The sequence below is a fragment of the Neofelis nebulosa genome, chromosome 1, assembly GCF_028018385.1.
Source record: "Neofelis nebulosa isolate mNeoNeb1 chromosome 1, mNeoNeb1.pri, whole genome shotgun sequence".
Classification (NCBI taxonomy): Eukaryota; Metazoa; Chordata; class Mammalia; order Carnivora; family Felidae; genus Neofelis; species Neofelis nebulosa.
This window is the reverse complement of record NC_080782.1, coordinates 121,567,883-121,587,234: the sequence shown is the minus strand read 5'-3', so window position 1 is coordinate 121,587,234 and position 19,352 is coordinate 121,567,883. Positions and strand designations below refer to the sequence as shown.

At 41.3% G+C, this 19,352-nt stretch overlaps 1 protein-coding gene across 5 annotated transcripts in view; it reads left to right on the top strand.

Moving 5' to 3' along the window:
• ARHGAP26 (Rho GTPase activating protein 26) overlaps positions 1-19,352 on the top strand; it is a 425,071-nt gene that overhangs the window by 152,613 nt on the left and 253,106 nt on the right. For all 5 annotated transcript variants that reach the window (XM_058733064.1, XM_058733057.1, XM_058733045.1 and 2 more), the window contains exon 11: positions 9,273-9,351. In XM_058733064.1, coding sequence (XP_058589047.1) covers positions 9,273-9,351 — 79 coding nt within the window. The remainder of the gene's footprint in view (positions 1-9,272; positions 9,352-19,352) is intronic.

Genomic DNA, 19,352 nt, shown 5'->3' with positions numbered 1-19,352 from the left:
AGGGTGTTCTCCTCTAACTTCCATGACTTGGGTGGAGGTAGACTGGAGGGAAATATTGTGCTTTCTGGATTGCTTCTTGGCCATTCTGTAAAGTAAACTAGTTGAGAAGTTCTTGGAGTCTTTAAAACTGAGGCAGTTTGAACTTGCCATCGAGTGATCTTACTCCTCTTCCTTTTTGTACACGAAGAGAGTGTTTACTGTTTGATTCTGGCTTAAGTAAGAACGGGTTGTGGTGGTTCATGGATTTTATGAAGGGAGACTGGGGCAACCTTATTTCTAGTCTTCTGTGTACTGAAATTTGATGTTTTACTAATGGTGAATGCCAGTTCATTAGCCAACTTCTAAATATAAAGTGAGTTTGGTTTTTTAAAAATCTAAACCAGAATGTTGCTGTTAAATAAATCTAAGGAGAGGAAAGAACTCAATCAGTAAATTCCACTTACTTACATTTCTATTCACTATGAACAAGAATAGTAAAACTGAAAAATTGGTAAACGAAGTAATGAATTTTTTGAATTAGAATGTTTTTTCAATTTGTTATCAATAGTGGTAACAAGTATTTTTGTTCTCCCTGAGTCTTATTCATTGTGGCAATTAATAATGCTTTCTTCTGCTGGGTGTTAACATTTGCTTATGCCTATGTTACCTAGCATCATGGCTGGCCCGTAATAGGTAATCAGTATCTGTTTCTTTGGGACCATGGAGTTTAATGTGCCAAAGATTTCTTTCTGTGGGCTTCCTGATGTTACAACCACTCTCCCTTAAAATAAAAAAGTAGGGAGCACCTGGGTGGCTCAGTCAGTTGAGCATTTGACTTTGGCTCAGGTCATGATGTCGCAGTCCATGAGTTCGAGCCCTGCATCCAGGTTTGTGCTGATAGCTTGGAGCCTAGAGCCTGCTTTGGATTCTGTGACTCCCTCTCTGTCTCTCTGCCCCTCCCCCGCTGGTTCTCTGTCTCAAAAATAAATAATAAAAACATCAAAAAAATAAAAAAGTAGGAAATTATCTGATATGATTGGCAGTATTTACTCTTGAGAGTAAATATTATTACTGCTATGACGCTAATTATTTTAGGATCTTTCCTCTGAAGAGGCCAGTGCTATAGGCTGTACTAGGTTATAATTCATTCATTATTGAAAGGATCTGATCGTTTCTAAATTGATGAGAAGCCTGCTTCCGAAAACTTGGTCGGGTGTGTGTGTGTGTGTGTGTGTGTGTGTGTGTGTGTGTTACCCCTCTTTCCTTTCCTGCGCTTAAGGAGCTGGTTACCATGGATCCCAGGGCACATACACTGCATACACATGGAGGCAATATAGTACTGTGGTTATACATGGGTTTGCCTTGAGAGTCAGCAGGTTGAGGCTTTGTCACTTACTGGTGGTATGACATTTTACAATATTTTGAGTCTCAATTTTTTAAAGAGGTATAATGATAATACCTACTTCATATAGTTGTTATTATGAAGGACAAATGATAACGCAAGTGAAGTCTTTAGTACAGGACTTGGCCCTTGGTAAATACTCGGTACGTATCAGCCACAGTTAATGGGCCCCCAGTTTGCAACTTCTGGTTTCTTTCTAACTTTTTGTGTTTCTTCCTATAACCTGCTCAGGTTGTGGTGGTGTATTCTTTTCACACAGAAGGATCTGTAGTGCACAAGAACTTTCAGTGGGTCATTAGTGAATTTACAGTTGTACAGATTCATAACTTTTTATCGCTAAATAGATGAATGTTGCCCTCCAGGGATGACACAGGGTACTGAGTATTGGGAAGAAGAGGAAGTAGCCCATGTTTCTCCTTTTTTTTTTTTTTTTAAGTTTATTTATTTTTAGAGAGGGATAGCATGTGCAAAGCACACGAGCTGGGGAGGGACAGAAAGAGAAGGAGAGAGAGAATCCCAAACAGGCTCTGCACTGACAGTGTGTAGCCTGATATGGGGCTCAAACTTACAGCACCCTTAGATCATGACCTGAGCTGAGATCAATACTTAACTGAGACACCCAGGTGCCCCTGTTTGTTCTTTTTTTTTGAAGATCTGGAGATGCTCTGTTGAATTTGTGAGATGAATCAAGAATACAGAAACACATTGTTGTTGGTTCTAGTGCATGAGATGACTTTATATTATGCCATGATAACCTGGGGTGAAGCTCAGGGACAGAGGCAGAGGAAGTCAGACATAGACACTAGAAGTTGCAGATTGGTGGTCCACAGACATGTTTGGTTTGGTTTGAGTACTGTTAGAGGCAACATTTTGAAGCTGGAAAAATCTGTTAATATTGATCCCCCTTCCCATGTGCCAGCTATTGATAGAGCTGAATGGTGGATGCCTCATTTATTTTTTTTAAATCTTTTTCATGTTTGTTTATTTTGAGAGAGAGACAAAGTATGAGTGGGGGAGGGGCAGAGAGCAAGGGAGACAAAGAATGTGAAGCAGGGTCCAGGCTCTGAGCTGTCAGCACAGAGCCCCATGCAAGGCTTGAACCCATGAACTGTGAGATCATGATCTAAGCCAAAGTCAGAGGCTTAATTGACCGAAATATTTAGGTGCCCGGGGGGATGCCTCCTTTAGGTGATGCTTGTACTCTTTACTTTGCTGCAGTCTCCACCATGCCCCGCTGTTTCACTGTGATGACAGGTGACAGCTGCCACTTTGCATTACACTGTTATCTTTCCCACAGAAGGGAAATATTTCCTTTGTTCCTTTGATTCTATCAAAAAAGTAAATGTGCAAAAGAAAAAAAAAAGGGCTGAATGTTACGAGGAAAGTGAGACTGAGCCTGTTTTCCCTGGGGCAGTAAATACTTTTTTTATTCAATTTCACTCCCTTTTGCCTACTTGCCTGTTGGCTATAGACATTTGAGTGTGTAATTTTATGGACAAGAAAGAAATGTCATTCTCTAAGGTTATTTGGCATGACTTTGGTCGTATCTTTGTGTCAATGAAGATGTACTGAACCTTAAACCCGTGTAATGGTCCAGGAACGGTTGGGGCCTGTTTTCCCAATGGCATGTGAGAAGCAGTGTGTTTTCACCTGTGGATGGCAGCCTGTTTTTCCAAGCCTTCACCAGTCCCTGTTGTCCTGTCTAAGCATAGAGGCTTCAAACACAGGCTGAGGGAATGTGTGTTTCTGTGGGTGCCACAGCCCTTCTTTCACTCTGAACTTGACTTATACATGAGTCTTGTTGTGTGGATGCAACCTGGGGGATGAGTTCTTGCCAACAGAATACTTAGAGTCTTAGGAATGGGTAACCCCTAGACCTTTGGAAGTTGATTTAGAAAGAACAGTACTATTAGATTCTGCGTGTGTTTGTTTCGGTGGGGTGGAGTTAGTAACAGCATTTCCTTGTCCAGTAGGAAGTAGGGGAATTGCCAAGCCCCTGAGATCACTATTGTTGACTCAGATTCAGGAATCAGATTAGAGCAGGAAAGCTGTTGAGTGGCTCTGGAATCAGGGCTGGTTGAGTTTCTGCTTGCTCTCTGCTGCTGAGGAGGCTGTGAGCTAACATGAGTGGTCCCACCTCCTGGATGTGGCAGTAAAGGGTGTCCTGTTCTCCATGGGCTCTTTCTGGAGGCCAGAATTGAAGGGGATATGGTGCTGGGGCACAGTTTGCCCTGTGACAGATGAGTAACCATTTTCTGCATCTCCTCCCCAGTCGTGTGACAGGTGGAGTGCCAGCTTAGAAAAAATTGCAGATACTTGTTCACAGTTCTCAAGCTGATAAAGATAGAGCACTAACCAAGGATTTATTCAGAGTGAAAATGAGGTGCCATATCTTAAGTAGTATTTTAGGATTGCGCTGTCGAAAGGATTGCAGGTCCTTTGTTACTTCTCCCAACTAGGGAGCAGAGGGAGCTCCTTGGCACATTTTCTAGAATTTGCTAAAGACCCCTTCTTTGTCCTTATCAATTATATGACATTAATCCCAAAAGGGGGAAGCAGGCCACTTTGATGCTTTTACTCTGGAGGAAAAAGGAAATGGCCATGATGTCAGAGCCTGTGTGTCACTGCAGCCCCTGGCCTGGCTGGCTTTGTGGTAGAGGTGTGATTTTCAGTGCTGTGTGTGAGTTTTTTAGGGGTGGGGTCCTGTGTAGCAGAAGCACCTGTGGCTGGTTTCTTTTCCTTTTTTAAACTATATACATACACCTGCCCTTCTCCCTCTGTAATTTTGACCCTTGTGCACACTTGACATCTTTTTCGCTCCACCCCCCACCTCCATTTAGCCCAGTTATAACAACTAATTTTTGGAGCGTTTACCGTGTGTCTGACACTTTGAAATGCTTTATGAATATTTCACTTCGCCTTCACAACAACTGGATGAAGTAGATACTTTTTAAATCTACATTGTAAAGACTAGTGTAGAGTAGTTCAGTTAGTTGTCCGCTAGGTGCTTCTATCGGTATGAAGCACCACAGTCAGGGGAAGCGAGCCTAAGTTAGTAATGACAAGTACTCTTTCTTTGGTATTTAAAACCTTTTTTTTTTTTTTTTAAATTGAGTTGTAATCACAGTAAGATGCACAGATCTTAATTCTATATCTTTATAACTCCCCACCCAACATCCTTACCTATGTAACCACCCAGATCAAGTTACAGAACATAGCAGTCACCTCGGAAGGTTTCTTTCCAGTGTGCTCCTACCTTTCCCCCAAGATGAAATCACTGTTCTGAATTCTGTCACCATAGATGACTTTCACTAGTGTTCGAACATCATATCAATGGAATCATACCGTTAGTAGTCTTTTGTGTTTGGATTGTTTCATTGTTATGTGTGTAAGGTTCATTCATTTTGTTGAGTGTACCTAGTGGTTGTTCTTTTTTATTGTTGTGTGGTGTTCGCTTGTTTAAACATAAACAATTGACTTTTCTAGATGGATATTTGAATTTTTTGTTGTTGTAAAACTTGACCATTATGAATAAAACTGAGTTCTTGAGTGTGTCTTTTGGTAGACATATATCCACTCCTTTATCTTGGATATATAAGTAGAGGTAGAAATGCTAGGTCATAGAGCAGGTGTATGTTTAGTATTAGTGGATAATGCCAGAAAGGTTTTATCGATTTTCTCTCTAGCAGTGTATGAGAGTTGTAGTGGCTTTGCATTCTTGCCACTACTTGGTATTGGTGGTCTTCTGAATGCTCTCCATCTGTTATATTTCATTGTGGTTTCAGTTGCATTTCCTTGAAGAGACATCATGTTGGGCCCTATTTCTTACACTTGTTGGCCATTTTTTTTTTTTTTTTTTTTTTGTCTTTCCTGAAGTGCCTCTTCAAGTCTTTGATCCATTTTATTAATTGGGTTCATTTTTTCTTATTTGTTGGCATTCTTTACATATTTTGGTTAAGAGTGTCACTGAAGATACAAACCACAAACATCTTCTCTTTCTCTGTAGTTTGCCTTTTCACTCTTTTAAAATTTTTTTTTTAATGTTTTTTATTTATTTTTGGGACAGACAGAGACAGAGCATGAACGGGGGAGGGGCAGAGAGAGAGGGAGACACAGAATCGGAAACAGGCTCCAGGCTCCGAGCCACCAGCCCAGAGCCTGACGCGGGGCTCGAACTCACGGACCGCGAGATCGTGACCTGGCTGAAGTCGGACGCTTAACCGACTGCGCCACCCAGGCGCCCCACCTTTTCTTCACTCTTTTAATGTTACCTTTTTATAATGAAAATTATTCATTTTGGTGAAGTTGAGGTGTCTCATTTTTTTTCTCCTTTACGATTAGTGCTTTTTGTGTTCTTTAAAAGGAAGTCCTCACCTTTCCATCTCTTGAGAATGTTAAGGCATAAAAAAATGTGGAGAACCACTGCTGTAGAAAGTGAGCCACCGTCACACTGGCCACCATCATATTCTTGTTTTGGATTGGCTGTTTGAGTGGTATTCTAGTGGTGATCATATTTATGAGATCCTTTAGGTTTTACAGAGCCCTTTATTGTTTGATATTATTTGATGCCATGCAGGAGCTCACTCTGATGCTTAAGGAAGGGCCTAGTCCTTTTTGATGACAGAGGACTTGGGTGGTCAATATTAGCTCACCGTGGCCTAGGGCACCTTCACATTTGCTGTGGTCTTGCATACAAGGAAGAAGCAGCAGACTGCTGGGTTCAGATCCTGGTTCTGGGACTGTGGACAAAGTACTTGACCTTTTTGACCCTTGGTTTTTTCATCTGCCCTGTGGGATAATGAGAGTATACCTTCCTTATGATGTAGTTGTCAAGATTAAATGAATTTATATATATATATATATATATATATATATATATATATACACGCATACACACACACATATATACATATATGTATATATGTATATATATGTGTATATATATACACACACATATATGTATACATATATATGTACATATATATGTATACATATATGTACATATATATGTATATATATATATGGTTCTTAGCACAGCATCTGACATGTCCTCCTAGGATATTTATTATTGTCGTTTTTATTCTGTTACGTGATAATGTCACGATTCTTTGTAGAGCTAGAAAGAGCTCTTCAGTTCTCGTCCATTGTTTTATGTTTTCTGTTCCTCATTGCATATCCCAGTCTGGAATTCTCTTTTTCCTTCCTCCTCTCCCCTTTGTTAGGAAAAGCCAGTGCTTTTCACATGTGAACTAAGCTGATGCCCCTAGAAAAGTGTGCTGTCACACAGGACGGACACAGAAAGTATAGGATTATAGAGAGTTGTGCTCATTTTGTTTTGTTTTGAGGCATGATGGCTCGTAGGGACATAGGGAAGGCAAATATGCAAAGAAACTTACTGCTTGATTCCAAAATAAAGTTGATCCTTTCACCTTGGTTCTTGGAAATTCACACTTAAGAGATTTGTTTACCTGTGGTTTAAATTGTAACTGAGGAAAAGAAAGTTGGAGCCAAAGGGGTGTTTTCTAGATGTCTAGAAAGGATAGTACTGTGATCCAGATGTACATACATGAGACTGGGAGAAAATAAACTGAACTTGGGATGGGTGATAGGATTGGAACTAAGTGTGTTAAATCCACTTTATTCAGTTCTGTACTGCCCCCCCCCCCCCACACTCCATAAAGGGGAACAAAACCACATGTGGAAAAGAACTCACATTTTGATATTTCTTCTTGAAGTGAAAACAAATCCTGTTGACTTTCCTGGTTACTAGGGCCAAGTGGCCTCTGAGTTTGTCTGAACTTCCTCTTTGTGGCTCTGGGTGGGTATCTCACACTGTGTGCCATGAAGTTGATGTGACATCTGCAAGGCCCCTGAAATCTTGGTATGCTAGGCCACTGCCATGGTCTCACTATTTGCTGGTGAGCACCTAGCAGGAAATGAACCAGAGACACATTGGCTGCTTGACCCTAGCATATAACAGAGGGTGTCTTTGTTCTTTTAGTGTGGGGGGACAGGAAGGAAAGGGGGGACCTATGGGCAGCCCAGGGTAGTGGGCCTCAGACCTCACTGTGCAGCAGGATCACCTGGGAAGTTGGTTGAAATCCATGTTCCCAGCCCCAGCCCAGAAATTCAGATTCAGGAAGGTGGTTTTGGGTTGGGAATCTCCATTTTAAGGGAACGCCTGATTCTGAAGCTGGTGGTCTAGGCACAACACTTTGAGCAACACTCAAATTTCCAGATCTAGGAGCTTGAGAGCTCTGCAATGGACTGCAGCTTTGTATTCTTTTTATCTCTAAGCTATTGAAGACTTTTGCTCGAGGTGGAAGAGTAGAATCAATCTGCCCACAAGCCAAGGATCGGCTCTGTGGAGCCGTGGGCTTCCAGTAAGACCCAGATGCCCATGGGTGTGGCACAGTGCATAGGCTGATGGTGGGAGATGTGCACTTGGGTCTGAGAATGAGAATTTCTGAGAAGAGGAGGTAGGGCCCCGGCAGGGGCTGGTGGAGAAAGACCTTACTATATTTTCGAAGTCCCCTTTGTGTTAGGGTGGCATTGCCCAGAATGGCCTTCACAGGAAGGGAATTAGTGTTCTCATGCTCAACGAATCCACTCATGCACCCGCTTACTCACCTACCACCACTTTTGTCCACCTACCCCTCCACACACAAAACGTGCACACACATTCACACCCCACCCCTCGGATTCACAATCCCCATGTACTTACATGCTCACATCTTTGGAACATTTTTTCCTTAGGGGATGTTGAGGGATGATGAATGAAAAGAGGCAAATGTGATATTTGAAATATGTTCAACATAAATAGACCTAGCATATTCATTGGAACTTTGGAAATAAAGCAGTGATATAATGGGTCAGAATGAATAGACTCGTGCTGTTGAGGATATGGCCAGGCCCATATGTGTGTCAATACCATAGTGTTCTGTGATCATGAACAGTGCCACAGACTCACATGGTAATGGGATGGAATCCTTGCTCATTCGACCTCTGACTGCCTTTTGGGCTTTCTCAAGCTTTAAAATGGGGGTTTAAATCAGCAGTTCTTAACTTTTTGAGGGTTGCAGTCTTTTTTGATAATGGGATAGATTAAACTGTTAATACAGAAGAATATACATATGTACATGCGAAGATGGAAGCAAGGTTCATAGACAGTCTGGGACCCATCTGTGGACCCTAAGAACTCATGCTTTAATGAGCTCAGAGGGCTTTTAGCCCCTTCTCCCAAGGATGTTTCCATGGTGCAAGTCTCTTGTTGTGGGGTACTGTCTGTAAGGGGGACTCAACAAACAACATTTGGTATTATGTACAAGCTTTCTGGAGGGTTTGTGCTCACTTTGAAAGAGCAGACAGATTTCAGTGAGCAGTTAAAAGAGGTAATGCGTGTAAAGAACTTCACACCTGGCGGGGGGGGGGGGGGGCGGGGGTGGAGGAGGGGCAGAGAGAGAGGGAGACACAGAATCCAAAGCAGGCTCCAGGTTCTCAGCTGTCAGCATAGAGCCCAACATGGGGCTTGAAGTCATGAACCACCAGATCATGACCTGAGCCGAAGTTGGATGCTTAACCGACTGAGCCACCCGGGTGCCCCTAAAGTAATCACTTTAATCATTTGTGTTGAGTAACTCTAGGGTCTTGTCTACTGTGTTTTTTCCCTTGCTCCCTGAGGGAAATGGGTTCACTGAGGGGCATTTAGGGGATGGCTTTGCTTTCTGAGACTGGAAGATGGCTCTGAAGAGCCACGTGTGTGTCTGTCTTTGTGTTGTTAATCTCACCAACCCCTCACTATGCTGTGCAGATATTTCTTGAAGATTCACCTTCATCAAGATCTCTCTGCCTGTGGCCTTGGGTTCATATCTGTGTCCTCCTTTCTTCACAGGCCAGGAGTCATCACCATGCAGGCGTTGTCGGAAGAGGACCGGAGGCTCTGGATGGAGGCCATGGATGGCCGGGAACCTGTAAGTAACAATTGAGGGAAGTGGAACAGAAATAAAGGCCCTAAGTTGTTTGCTGCTTCCGAGTGCAGGAATTTTTGTCATTGATCTCAAGCCTTGGTTTCTCAAGACCAGTGTACCAGAGGGAGTCTTTAACTTTGGACTGACTTTGGTAGATGTTGATGTTGGTAGTGATAGTGATGCTGTGGCTGCAGTCCCTGAGCTTTGGCCTCTGAGGCCTTTCAGTCTGTGTGATACTCCCCTCGGCCAGGGAAGTTGTATTGTCCCTAGGTCTCTTAGAAGAGGCAGAGTCTGGCTTGCTGAGTATTGATGCCTCCATATACTAGGATGCAAACATTATCTCGAACCTATTTGAATGGGATAAATGATCATAAAAGTGTATACAGATCATTCAGTATCTTTCCTCATTGCCTTCTGGTCATGCAGTATCTTTCCTCATCGCCACAGCGGCAGCACGACATGTGTGTCGTATTACGATGCTTTCCAGATGACGTTCCCTTTGTCATCTTGTTTCTCCTGCTGAGACCACAGAGGCCAGAAGAGAAGGCACTTGTGATATATATAGCAGACACACATTCTCTGCCTTGAGGGTTTTGTGGGCACAGTCACTGCTTGTTGTCAGAGGTCTTTGAAAGCCACTTGGCAAGGTGTCATTTATCTTTGCTACTGTCGCTCCCCTTAATTGAGCCCTTGTATGTGTGTGTAAGTCACAGATTTGGCATATCACATTTCAACCCATTTATTCTTCTTAGTACCTTACTAAGTAAATAGGATCTTATTAGCACATCACAAAATACTAGCATTTTACAGATGAGGAAACTGGGACTTAGGTTAAATAACTTGACTCAGTAGCTCAGACAGTAAGTGGCTGTAATAGTAGGATGTGGGCTGGGCTGCCATAACAAGGAGACTCCACGGTATAGTAGCTTAAATAACCTAGAAGCTTATTTCTTTCTCCAAGACCAGAAATGAGTAGTCGATGCTTTGCAGGGTCATTCCGCCATACGCAACCCGTGCTCTAGTCATTATTATTTTTCATCCAGGTAATGGAGATGAAAACATTCAGGACCCAGAAGGTGTACACATCACTTTTGTTGGCCCTAACATACTTACATTGGCCACATCTGTCTACAGAGGAGGATGGGAAATCGAGTTTGAACATAGGCAGCCAGGGCCCTAGGCAGTACCCGGGGTATTTTATCACTTGCAGGCAGAAGAAGAGAAAGAAGACTGTGGGGTGGTTGACAGTTTCCACCACAGTGGAGAGCTAGAATATGAACCTGTGTGTGGCCCTAGATAACTTTGGTTTTTATCGTTAATAGAGATGAAATGTGAAATTGCCTTCTAAGAATTCTCACTCATTTCATTTTTACAGTCCTGTCTCTGACTCCCTTGAATGATTCTGCAATTCTAGGGGAAGATACACCCAGGAAGAAAACATCTTGTCAGGGCATACTATTCTTGGTATCGGTCTCCCCGCCCCTCCTCGAAAGCTGCAGTTCGCAATGGCACTGCCTAAGCAACTCCCTTTGAAGCCTCCTCTTCCTCCCTCTCCCCACCACTTGATACTTGTTCTCTGTAGGAATTGGTCTTAGTAAACACTTGAGTTTTCCCGTAGGTTAACATCTGGCTTCTGCAGATGGAAAGCAAGCTGTTGAAAGAAACATCTCCTTGCTCCAGAATGTACACATTAAAACAAGTTGAAACACAAAATAATTCTGTTTCTAAACATAATGTAAAATTATTTCCACACGGGAACATAGAGCTTGCATTAAGGACCATACCTCTATGTACTTTTAAGTTTGCTGAGGAGAGAGAGACAGACAAATGATAATTGCATAAGTGGCAGGAATATTAGGCTTAATTTTGTCTCCCATTGCTGAGAGCCTCTAGGGAATATTCCTGGAGCTATATACCCAGTAGACAATTAGCTCCAATTTTTTTCTTAGGCATTTTTATTTATTATTGAGAGACAGAGACAGAGTCTGAGCAGGGGAGGCACGGAGTGGGAGACACAGAATCTGAAGCAGGCTCCAGGCTCTGAGCTGTCAGCATATATCCCCACGCAGGGCTCGAACCCACAAACTGTGAGTTCATGACCTGAGCCAAAGTTGGACGCTTAACTGACTGAGCCACCCAGGTGCCCATTAGCAGCCTCAATTTTAATCACATCCTCCCTAATTAGTTAACTGTGTCCCCTTAGAAGTTTAGGCTTTGTTAAAGGAAGCAGAAACCTCTTTCTCTACTTGGTTTTGGAATGTTTGCTTTATTTCAGGGAGATTATAATGGCAGCACTTAACTTTTGTTTTTGTACTTATAGCTTGGTTGTTCTGTGAATGATTGATTGTGATGATTGTCAGTGTTCTTTGTGTGTGTGTGTGTGTGTGTGTGTGTGTGGTAGGGGTAACTTTGGCTTACATCTTTTTTGTTCTTTTATTGTTTAATAACACTTCAGGTTGGTTGGTTGGAAAAACAGCCAAAATGAACCCTGAATTGGTTGCTTGTACACTGTTTTGGTTACAGAAATTACAGTTTGTAGTGCTCAGTGACTTTCTCATCCAGAAGAAATTCTGGCTATCTTTATGGTATTCATAGCTGTATAACGGAGGAAGAAATTAGAATTGTGATTTTGCAGTGAGCATTATAGTTTTTAATCTATGTTGCAAATTTGAATTCAAATGAAGGAAGCCCCATTTATACTTGCTTGAGAAAAAAAAGCTGGATTTATTGGCTATGGAACTGAAAAATGTTGGGGTATAATAGTTCTGGCCCATCCAAATCCAGGAACTTCCCTAATATTTGGAGTTGTTTTCTTCTTTTATGTTAATGCCATTTCTAGTAGGTTCTCTCCAGATAGTATCCAGATACTATCCAGATACTATCAATAACAGCAGACAGGAAACTGGCTCTGTTAATGGGACAGATTAGAATTTAGGCTTTGGGAGCCCTATGGTCACTGTTGTAGCTACTCTTCTTGGCTGTTGTTACTCAAAAGCAGCCGTAGACAATAGGTGAATGAGCAGGTGTGGCCACATTGCAATAAAACTTTATTTACCAAAAAACAAACAGATGGACACCTTTCAGTCATGCGTCATACTTTGTTGACCCCTAATCTATAAGTTTAGTAGAAAGAGAGCCTTATGGAATAATTTCAAAGAAGTCCCATCTTTGAATTTTATTGGACTAAATATCTGGAACAGAGGGTAGGATAGATGAATTGCCAAGACCTGACTCAGCTGCTCACTGCCCTAGAACTGCACTGGTGGGGGAATGTTGACTTCTCCTGAGGGAAACATCAAAGCATTGTTATATGAGGAAAGAGGGAGAAAGGAGGTAGGCAAAAGTGGCACGGTTTGTCCCCACTCTGCTACCTGTATTCCATTGAGATTTCTATTCAAAGAGCTTGCTCTTTGATACTTGGCCAAGAGTGAAAATGACAAGTTTACTACTAATACCATACTTAATTGTGAAAGACTGAATGCTTTCTCCCTAAAAATGGGAACAAGACAAAGATGTTCACTCTTGACAGTTTTATTCAACATAGTACTAGAAATCATAGCCAGAGCAGTAGGGCAAGAAAAAAAAAAGGTGTACAGATGTGAGTATATAATTTTTTAAAAACTCAACAAGCTAGTTAGTAAGATAAAGTTTTGAAATGATTCTGCTGGATTTTCTTGACTTTCTTTTAAATCTGGGTTGATGATAAGCTATAGATTCACCATTGTAGCCACATAAGCTTTTGTTTTAATCTTTTGTGGCCACAGTTTCATTCAGGCTTTTGAACAGACTTTCCCTATTAGGTCATGAAACCTTGATTCAAGCTGCATAAATACTGCAGCCAAGAAAAATTTGAGAGACACTAGATTTCCTTTTTCTGAGTTCTTATAACTGAAGTGACCTCTCCTTTTCTCTTTACATAATGTTCATAAGCATATTGGTTGAAAGCAAGCTGATTAATTACTACCAGCCCACCATCACTGCCAACACACACACACACACACACACACACACACACACACACACACACAATTCTGAGGTATTTATTATTCTCTCTACACTATGACCCAGTGTTGACCCAGCAAGCCATTGGAACTAATAGGGTAGCTGTGATTAGTGGTGTCTGTCTGGAAGTGTTTCTATTACCTCCTTATTTTAGAAGTATTAGTCCCCTTTCACATCCCAAGGATTCTTGAGTGAAATTAGATATTTCTCTGCTTTGAACCACTACTTGAATCTCTATTGACAGCCAGGAGGTTAGAAGGTTGGCAGATGCTGGAATTATGTAGAATTAGATTAGGAAGATAAGAAACAGGTGGTGTAGCATGAAAGATTGTGTATGAATCCATGTATTAGTTGACAGTATGAAGTTGACACCTCTGTAGGTCAGAAATGGCTAGATACCAGCTTGTTTGATGTGGCCCAAACTCCTAGCTGTGGACCAGAAAGAGGCCCATACCTAGGCTAGTATCATACCCGTACTTACCTCAGAGGGAACACTGCCTGAAAACAGTCAGTTAGTGGTTGATCCTGGGTAGACAATCCAAGTCTTGTAGCTTCCAGCCCTGTGCTATTTTTTTTTTTTACTGCAGCACACATTGCTGAATTATTAGGAAGCTGTAGTTAAATAGTACCTACCCTCCCTTCTAAGTGGAGCTATTTTGTGTGGCTTCTGCAGTGGTTGAAGGGAAAAGAGGAAGAGACTAAGGAAAAACCACTCCTCTATTGAGAGGACAAGATAGTGTGGCTTCCTTCTTGCTTCATTTTAAAGAAATCTTCTATTTTAGTCCTGTGGAACCTGAACAGTGTGTGCCCTTCTCTCACCTTTTTCTACTGTGCCCAGACTCTAGCCCCCAAGTTCTTCAAGCACTCCTAGAATAAATCATTAGTTTGCCCTGCATCTTAACACTCTGCACCTAAGATCTGAAAGAGCTGTTTAGAGTATTTGAAGGAAAAAGCAAGGTTAATTAATGGTAAGATTCCAGGACCAGAAGCAGAATGTTACCGTGGTTAAGAATATAGGCTCAGCCAGCCTGAGTTTAAATCCCCACTCATCACTAATAGGTCTCTAACCTTGTAAAATGACCTAGTTCCTGCGGACCTGTTTCTTGGCTAGCAAAGTGGGGATAATAATGATACCTTCGTATAAAGTTGTTTTCTAAGGATCATTATATATGTAAAATGATTAGCACAAGTCCTGAACACAGCACGTGCTCATTAGAAGTTGTTACTATTGTCCTTTTGGAGAGGAGAACAGATAATAGGATAACTACATTCTCTTTCTAGCTTCCATTTCTAAATTACTTGGGTCATTTGAACACAGAGTTTATTTAAAGCCACCTTGCCTGGGCTCACCAGAGGGCAGGCAGGGACTGCTTTCACTAGGATGGAAAAAATGATTTCATGGAGCAGTCAGGCTGAACTTGAAGTCTACAAGTAGAGGATTATAAAGTAATCTGTAGCCTCCTTTGCTGTAATGCATCCCAGGGCTGGCAGTTCATCAGCACAGCTGTATGCTAAGCTCACCTCACAATTTCACTGGAAGTGCTTAGATTTTTCCTTTCCATGGTAAAATAAGTGGCCAAAGGAGTCTGAAGGGTTAAGAAGGTGTGGGGTGAAATTGCTAAGCTCTTGTGTAATGATGCAGTTCTCACAACTTTGAGTGGTGCGTTGGTTTGGAAGATAGTTCTGCCCATTTTGTGAGAGCTTTCTTAGTAACAGTGTGAGGTGAAGAGGCTGAGGGGGAGGTCTTTGCTTTACTGTCCATTTCTTCCACTTGTCCCCAAGCTGCTGGGAAATTGGTTTAGACCTCTGTTACTTTACTTGTGTTTCTTTTTCTCTTACTGGATCAAGAATCTGGTTGCAAGCTTCATCTTTGAGGCCTGTGAGTGTTTTTATATAGGTAGAATTCATAGTGGTGCATGCTATAGCATACCAATATGTGCAAGTCTTAAAAGGAATTTATTACTATTCACTTGGTCCTTGTTCCCTTTGGTTAGATGTTCTTCAGAAGAACAATTTCTCTTAAAATAAAGACTGTTGAATTGAGCCACAGGAGATACAAGGCAGGAGGAAAGAGAAAAGTGAAATTATTTAATGGTGGAGAGTTGATGAAACTTGCCCAAGAAATGGAATAACATGCTGGTGGCACTTATTCTATTCTTAGACATTCTTCTGTCAGCATTTAGCAAACATTTATAGGTTGTCCACCAGTTAATTTGATGGACACTGAGGATCCATGATCAGGACAGGCCATGTTAATAGAATTGGTTTGCTATTGTTTCCCCATTGCCTCACACAGTGGCTGTCACAAAGTAAGCACTTGGCAAATACTTGTTGAACAACTAGACTCAAAATTAAAGGTTTGAGGATTTATTTTATTTTATTTTATTTTATTTTTGGGGGAGGATTTGGTTGCTTTCATTACTTGAGGTCATGTGTATAGAGTAATTGAATTCCTTGATTTTATAGTCCATTTCGATATATACCTATCTACTTTACTGGAATTTAGCTGCGTGATAGTTAATCTTTCTTGTGCCCTGCATTCGTTTGACAATCAGGTAAAGCCTTTAGACCGTTTCTCAGAATAATGTATACAATAAAATATGGGGTTTAAGAAGGGAAAAATGACACAGAAATAGTTACCAAAGTATGAAAACCACTTGTAATATTAAATATATACTTCCTAATTACCACATTAAATAATAAAAGGAAGGGCAGGTTTGATAAATTGTATAAAGGATCATTCAGATTATCTGCAATAGCGGTAGTGTTATATGGAAATAGCTGTGATTTTTATTGGTGGCAAAGTCGTAACTACTGTGGTTTGTTGCCAGTGTTCATATAGAAGGAAGTGCTAAATTTCAGTTAAAGGCTAATGTAAACAAAGATTTACTTTTTTCCTCCACCATGCAAGTTCGTGGACCCCTGTGTTCTGTCGATGGACTCCATTTCTTTGCATAGTTGTTTGGAGATAGTTGTTTCCTGACTTCTAAGCCCTTGTCTCACCTCGTGATAGTAAATTGATCAGTTTGGTTATTTGATTCATATCTGTCCTTGTGCTAGATTATCATCTTCAAGAGGGCAGGAGCATTGTCAGGGTTTGTTTGTTTGTTTGTTTGTTTTTATGTCTGTGCATAGGATCTGGCTCAGAGTAGATGTTAAGTATGTACCTGTCAATCAGGTGAATGAACCTAAGGAAAATTAAAGTGTTGTTGGTTTTGTGTGAGTTACTTTTTTTTTTTTTTTTTTTTTTTTTAACATTTATCTATCTTTGAGAGAGAGGGAGAGACAGAGCGTGAGCACAGGAGGGGCAGAGAGAGAGGAAGACACAGCATCTGAAGCAGGCTCCAGGCTCTGAGCTATCAACACAGAGCCTGACACGAAGCTGGAACTCAAAAAGCAGGAGATCATGATCTGAAGGATGCCCCTTATGTGACTTATTTTTTTTTTAATCTTTTTTTAATGTTTATTTTTGAGAGAGAGTGACAGAACATGAGCCGGGGAGGGACAGAGAGAGAGGGAGACACAGAATCCGAAGCAGGCTCCAGGCTCTGAACTGTCAACACAGAACTCGACGTGGGGCTCGAATTCACGGACAGTGAGATCATGACCTGAGCTGAAGTGGGATGCTCAATTGACTGAGCCACCCAGGCGCCCCCCTGTGACTTACTCTTAACCGAGGCTGTTTCCTGGCAATTCCTCACCTACCTTTAGGGATCTTCACATATCTTCTCTTTAATATTCTCACTTTGTCCACTTTTTTTTTAATCTAAATATAAACTTGAACTCCCTTTCTTTTTTTTTTTTTTTTTTTTAATAATTTGCTTTCTTTTTTTTTTTTTTTCAACGTTTTTTATTTATTTTTGGGACAGAGAGAGACAGAGCATGAACGGGGGAGGGGCAGAGAGAGAGGGAGACACAGAATCGGAAACAGGCTCCAGGCTCCGAGCCATCAGCCCAGAGCCTGACGCGGGGCTCGAACTCACGGACCGCGAGATCGTGACCTGGCTGAAGTCGGACGCTTAACCGACTGCGCCACCCAGGCGCCCCTTGAACTCCCTTTCAATTGCCTTCAGCATTTTCTACAAGCCTCAGACCTTAGCCTGTTGACCTCACCTCCATACTCCTACCTTTCTAGGCTTGAGCTTAGCTTATCTTAATTTTTTTAAACAATTTTTTTTTATGTTTATTTATGTTTGAGAGACAGAGGGGATGGAAGAGAGAGGGGGACAGAGGATCTGAAGCGGTTTCTCTGTGCCGACAGCAGAGACCCCAATGCGGGGCTCAAAACAAACTGAGATCATGACCTAAGCTGAAGTTGGACCCTTAATCGACTGAGCCACCCAGGTGCCCCTCTTAATTTTGATTACAAGCCCTCCTTTAATCTTCTGTTATCATTTTTTACTTTATTATTTTAGTTTAACCTTTGGAGAGTAGGATTGATTGTGAAGGGGACTTCTGAATTGTTTGAATTTTTCAGAGTCAACATGTGTTAATTTTGTTTTAAACAAAAATCGTGATGGAGGGGTTCCTTTAATTCAGGTTTATTCTTTCAGATGGTGCTCTGTGTTTGTCATGGGCATTAGTTACACTTGTATCCTCATACTTGTTTGTGGATCTTCATCCCTACCAGTAGTGGAAGGCATAGTCCCTCTCTCTAATTAAATGTGTAGTGTGTATCCCTCCAGATCTTTCTGTGTACATTCCTATATATGTCCATCTAGGAATAAATTCTTCTGTTTTGTAGAACTTTCGAAATAGTATAGCTTTCTGTAGATTATTAAGCCTTCAGTCTTTGACATTTAGGTTGTTCTCAGCTTTTCATCACATCATTGTAATGTGCACAATGATAGAATGAAAGTCTTTGTACATATTTCACTGTTGACCTATTTGAGCATTTTTCTAGGATACATATCGAGTGGAATGTTGAATGGTATGCACATTTAATATTTTAATAGAAATTAACAAATTACTCTCTCCACAAAAAAATAACAAACTATATGGCTTCCAGTCAGTTATGAAGGTGCCCATTTTGTCCAAACCTTTGCTAATGAGGCATATCATATGTGTGCGTGTTTGTATACATGTGTCTGAATCTGATGGTGGAAAATTGTATGTTGTTTTCATTGGCATTTCTTAAATTACTAATGAGATTATTGAAAATCTTTTTTCATGTTCCCCAGGCATTCATATTTCACCTTTTTATGCAGCAAGGTAAATGAGGTACATAGAACAGTGTATGGCATGTGATTCATGCTATATATAGTATTTTTTTTTTTTTCCTTTTTCAAATATCTGGCCTTGGGATTATCCCCATCATTTTTTCACTTCTGCTTTCTAAAGCCCAATGTAGAAACCTGACTTTTTTTTTTTCCGAGTTTTTTTTTTCTTTAAATGACTTTTTCACTGCCTCCTTGATGGCATCTCTTATTTTCTAGTAAGCCACATCTGCTGCTGAGTTTAGGAGATTGAACACCAAAGAGTGCTTGCTCCTTATGTCTCACCTGGGCTGCTGTTCTCCCAGTTCACCAGGCCCCGTGAACTGAGTGGAAACGGAAGATCCTCTGTCCTGGTGCACTCTTGTTTTGTTGTGCGATAGGGAGAGAGGAAGAGACAGAGAATCTTAAGCAGGCTCCCCGCTCCATGAAGAGCCCATCGTGCAGCTCGATCCTATGACCCCGGGTCATGACCTGAGCCAAAATTGGGAGTGTGATGCTCAACTGACTGAGCCACCCAGGTGCCCCCCAGTGTGGTTAATTATACACAATTTTATATTTTTTGGAAATATGTATTTATATTTTTGTGGCCGAGGTTAACTAGTGCCCTGTCTCTGAAGAGGCTGGCATAGGGAAGTCTGTAACTCTCAAGGTTTCTGTCACCACTTAGTTGGTCATTTGAGTCAGGATTAAGGCCAAAGTAAGAGTTATCTGTTTTGTTTCTCCCATCTGGAAAATAACATTTTTGCAAGTCAAGAATTTATCAGAGGCTTGTGAGTGTGTGTGTGT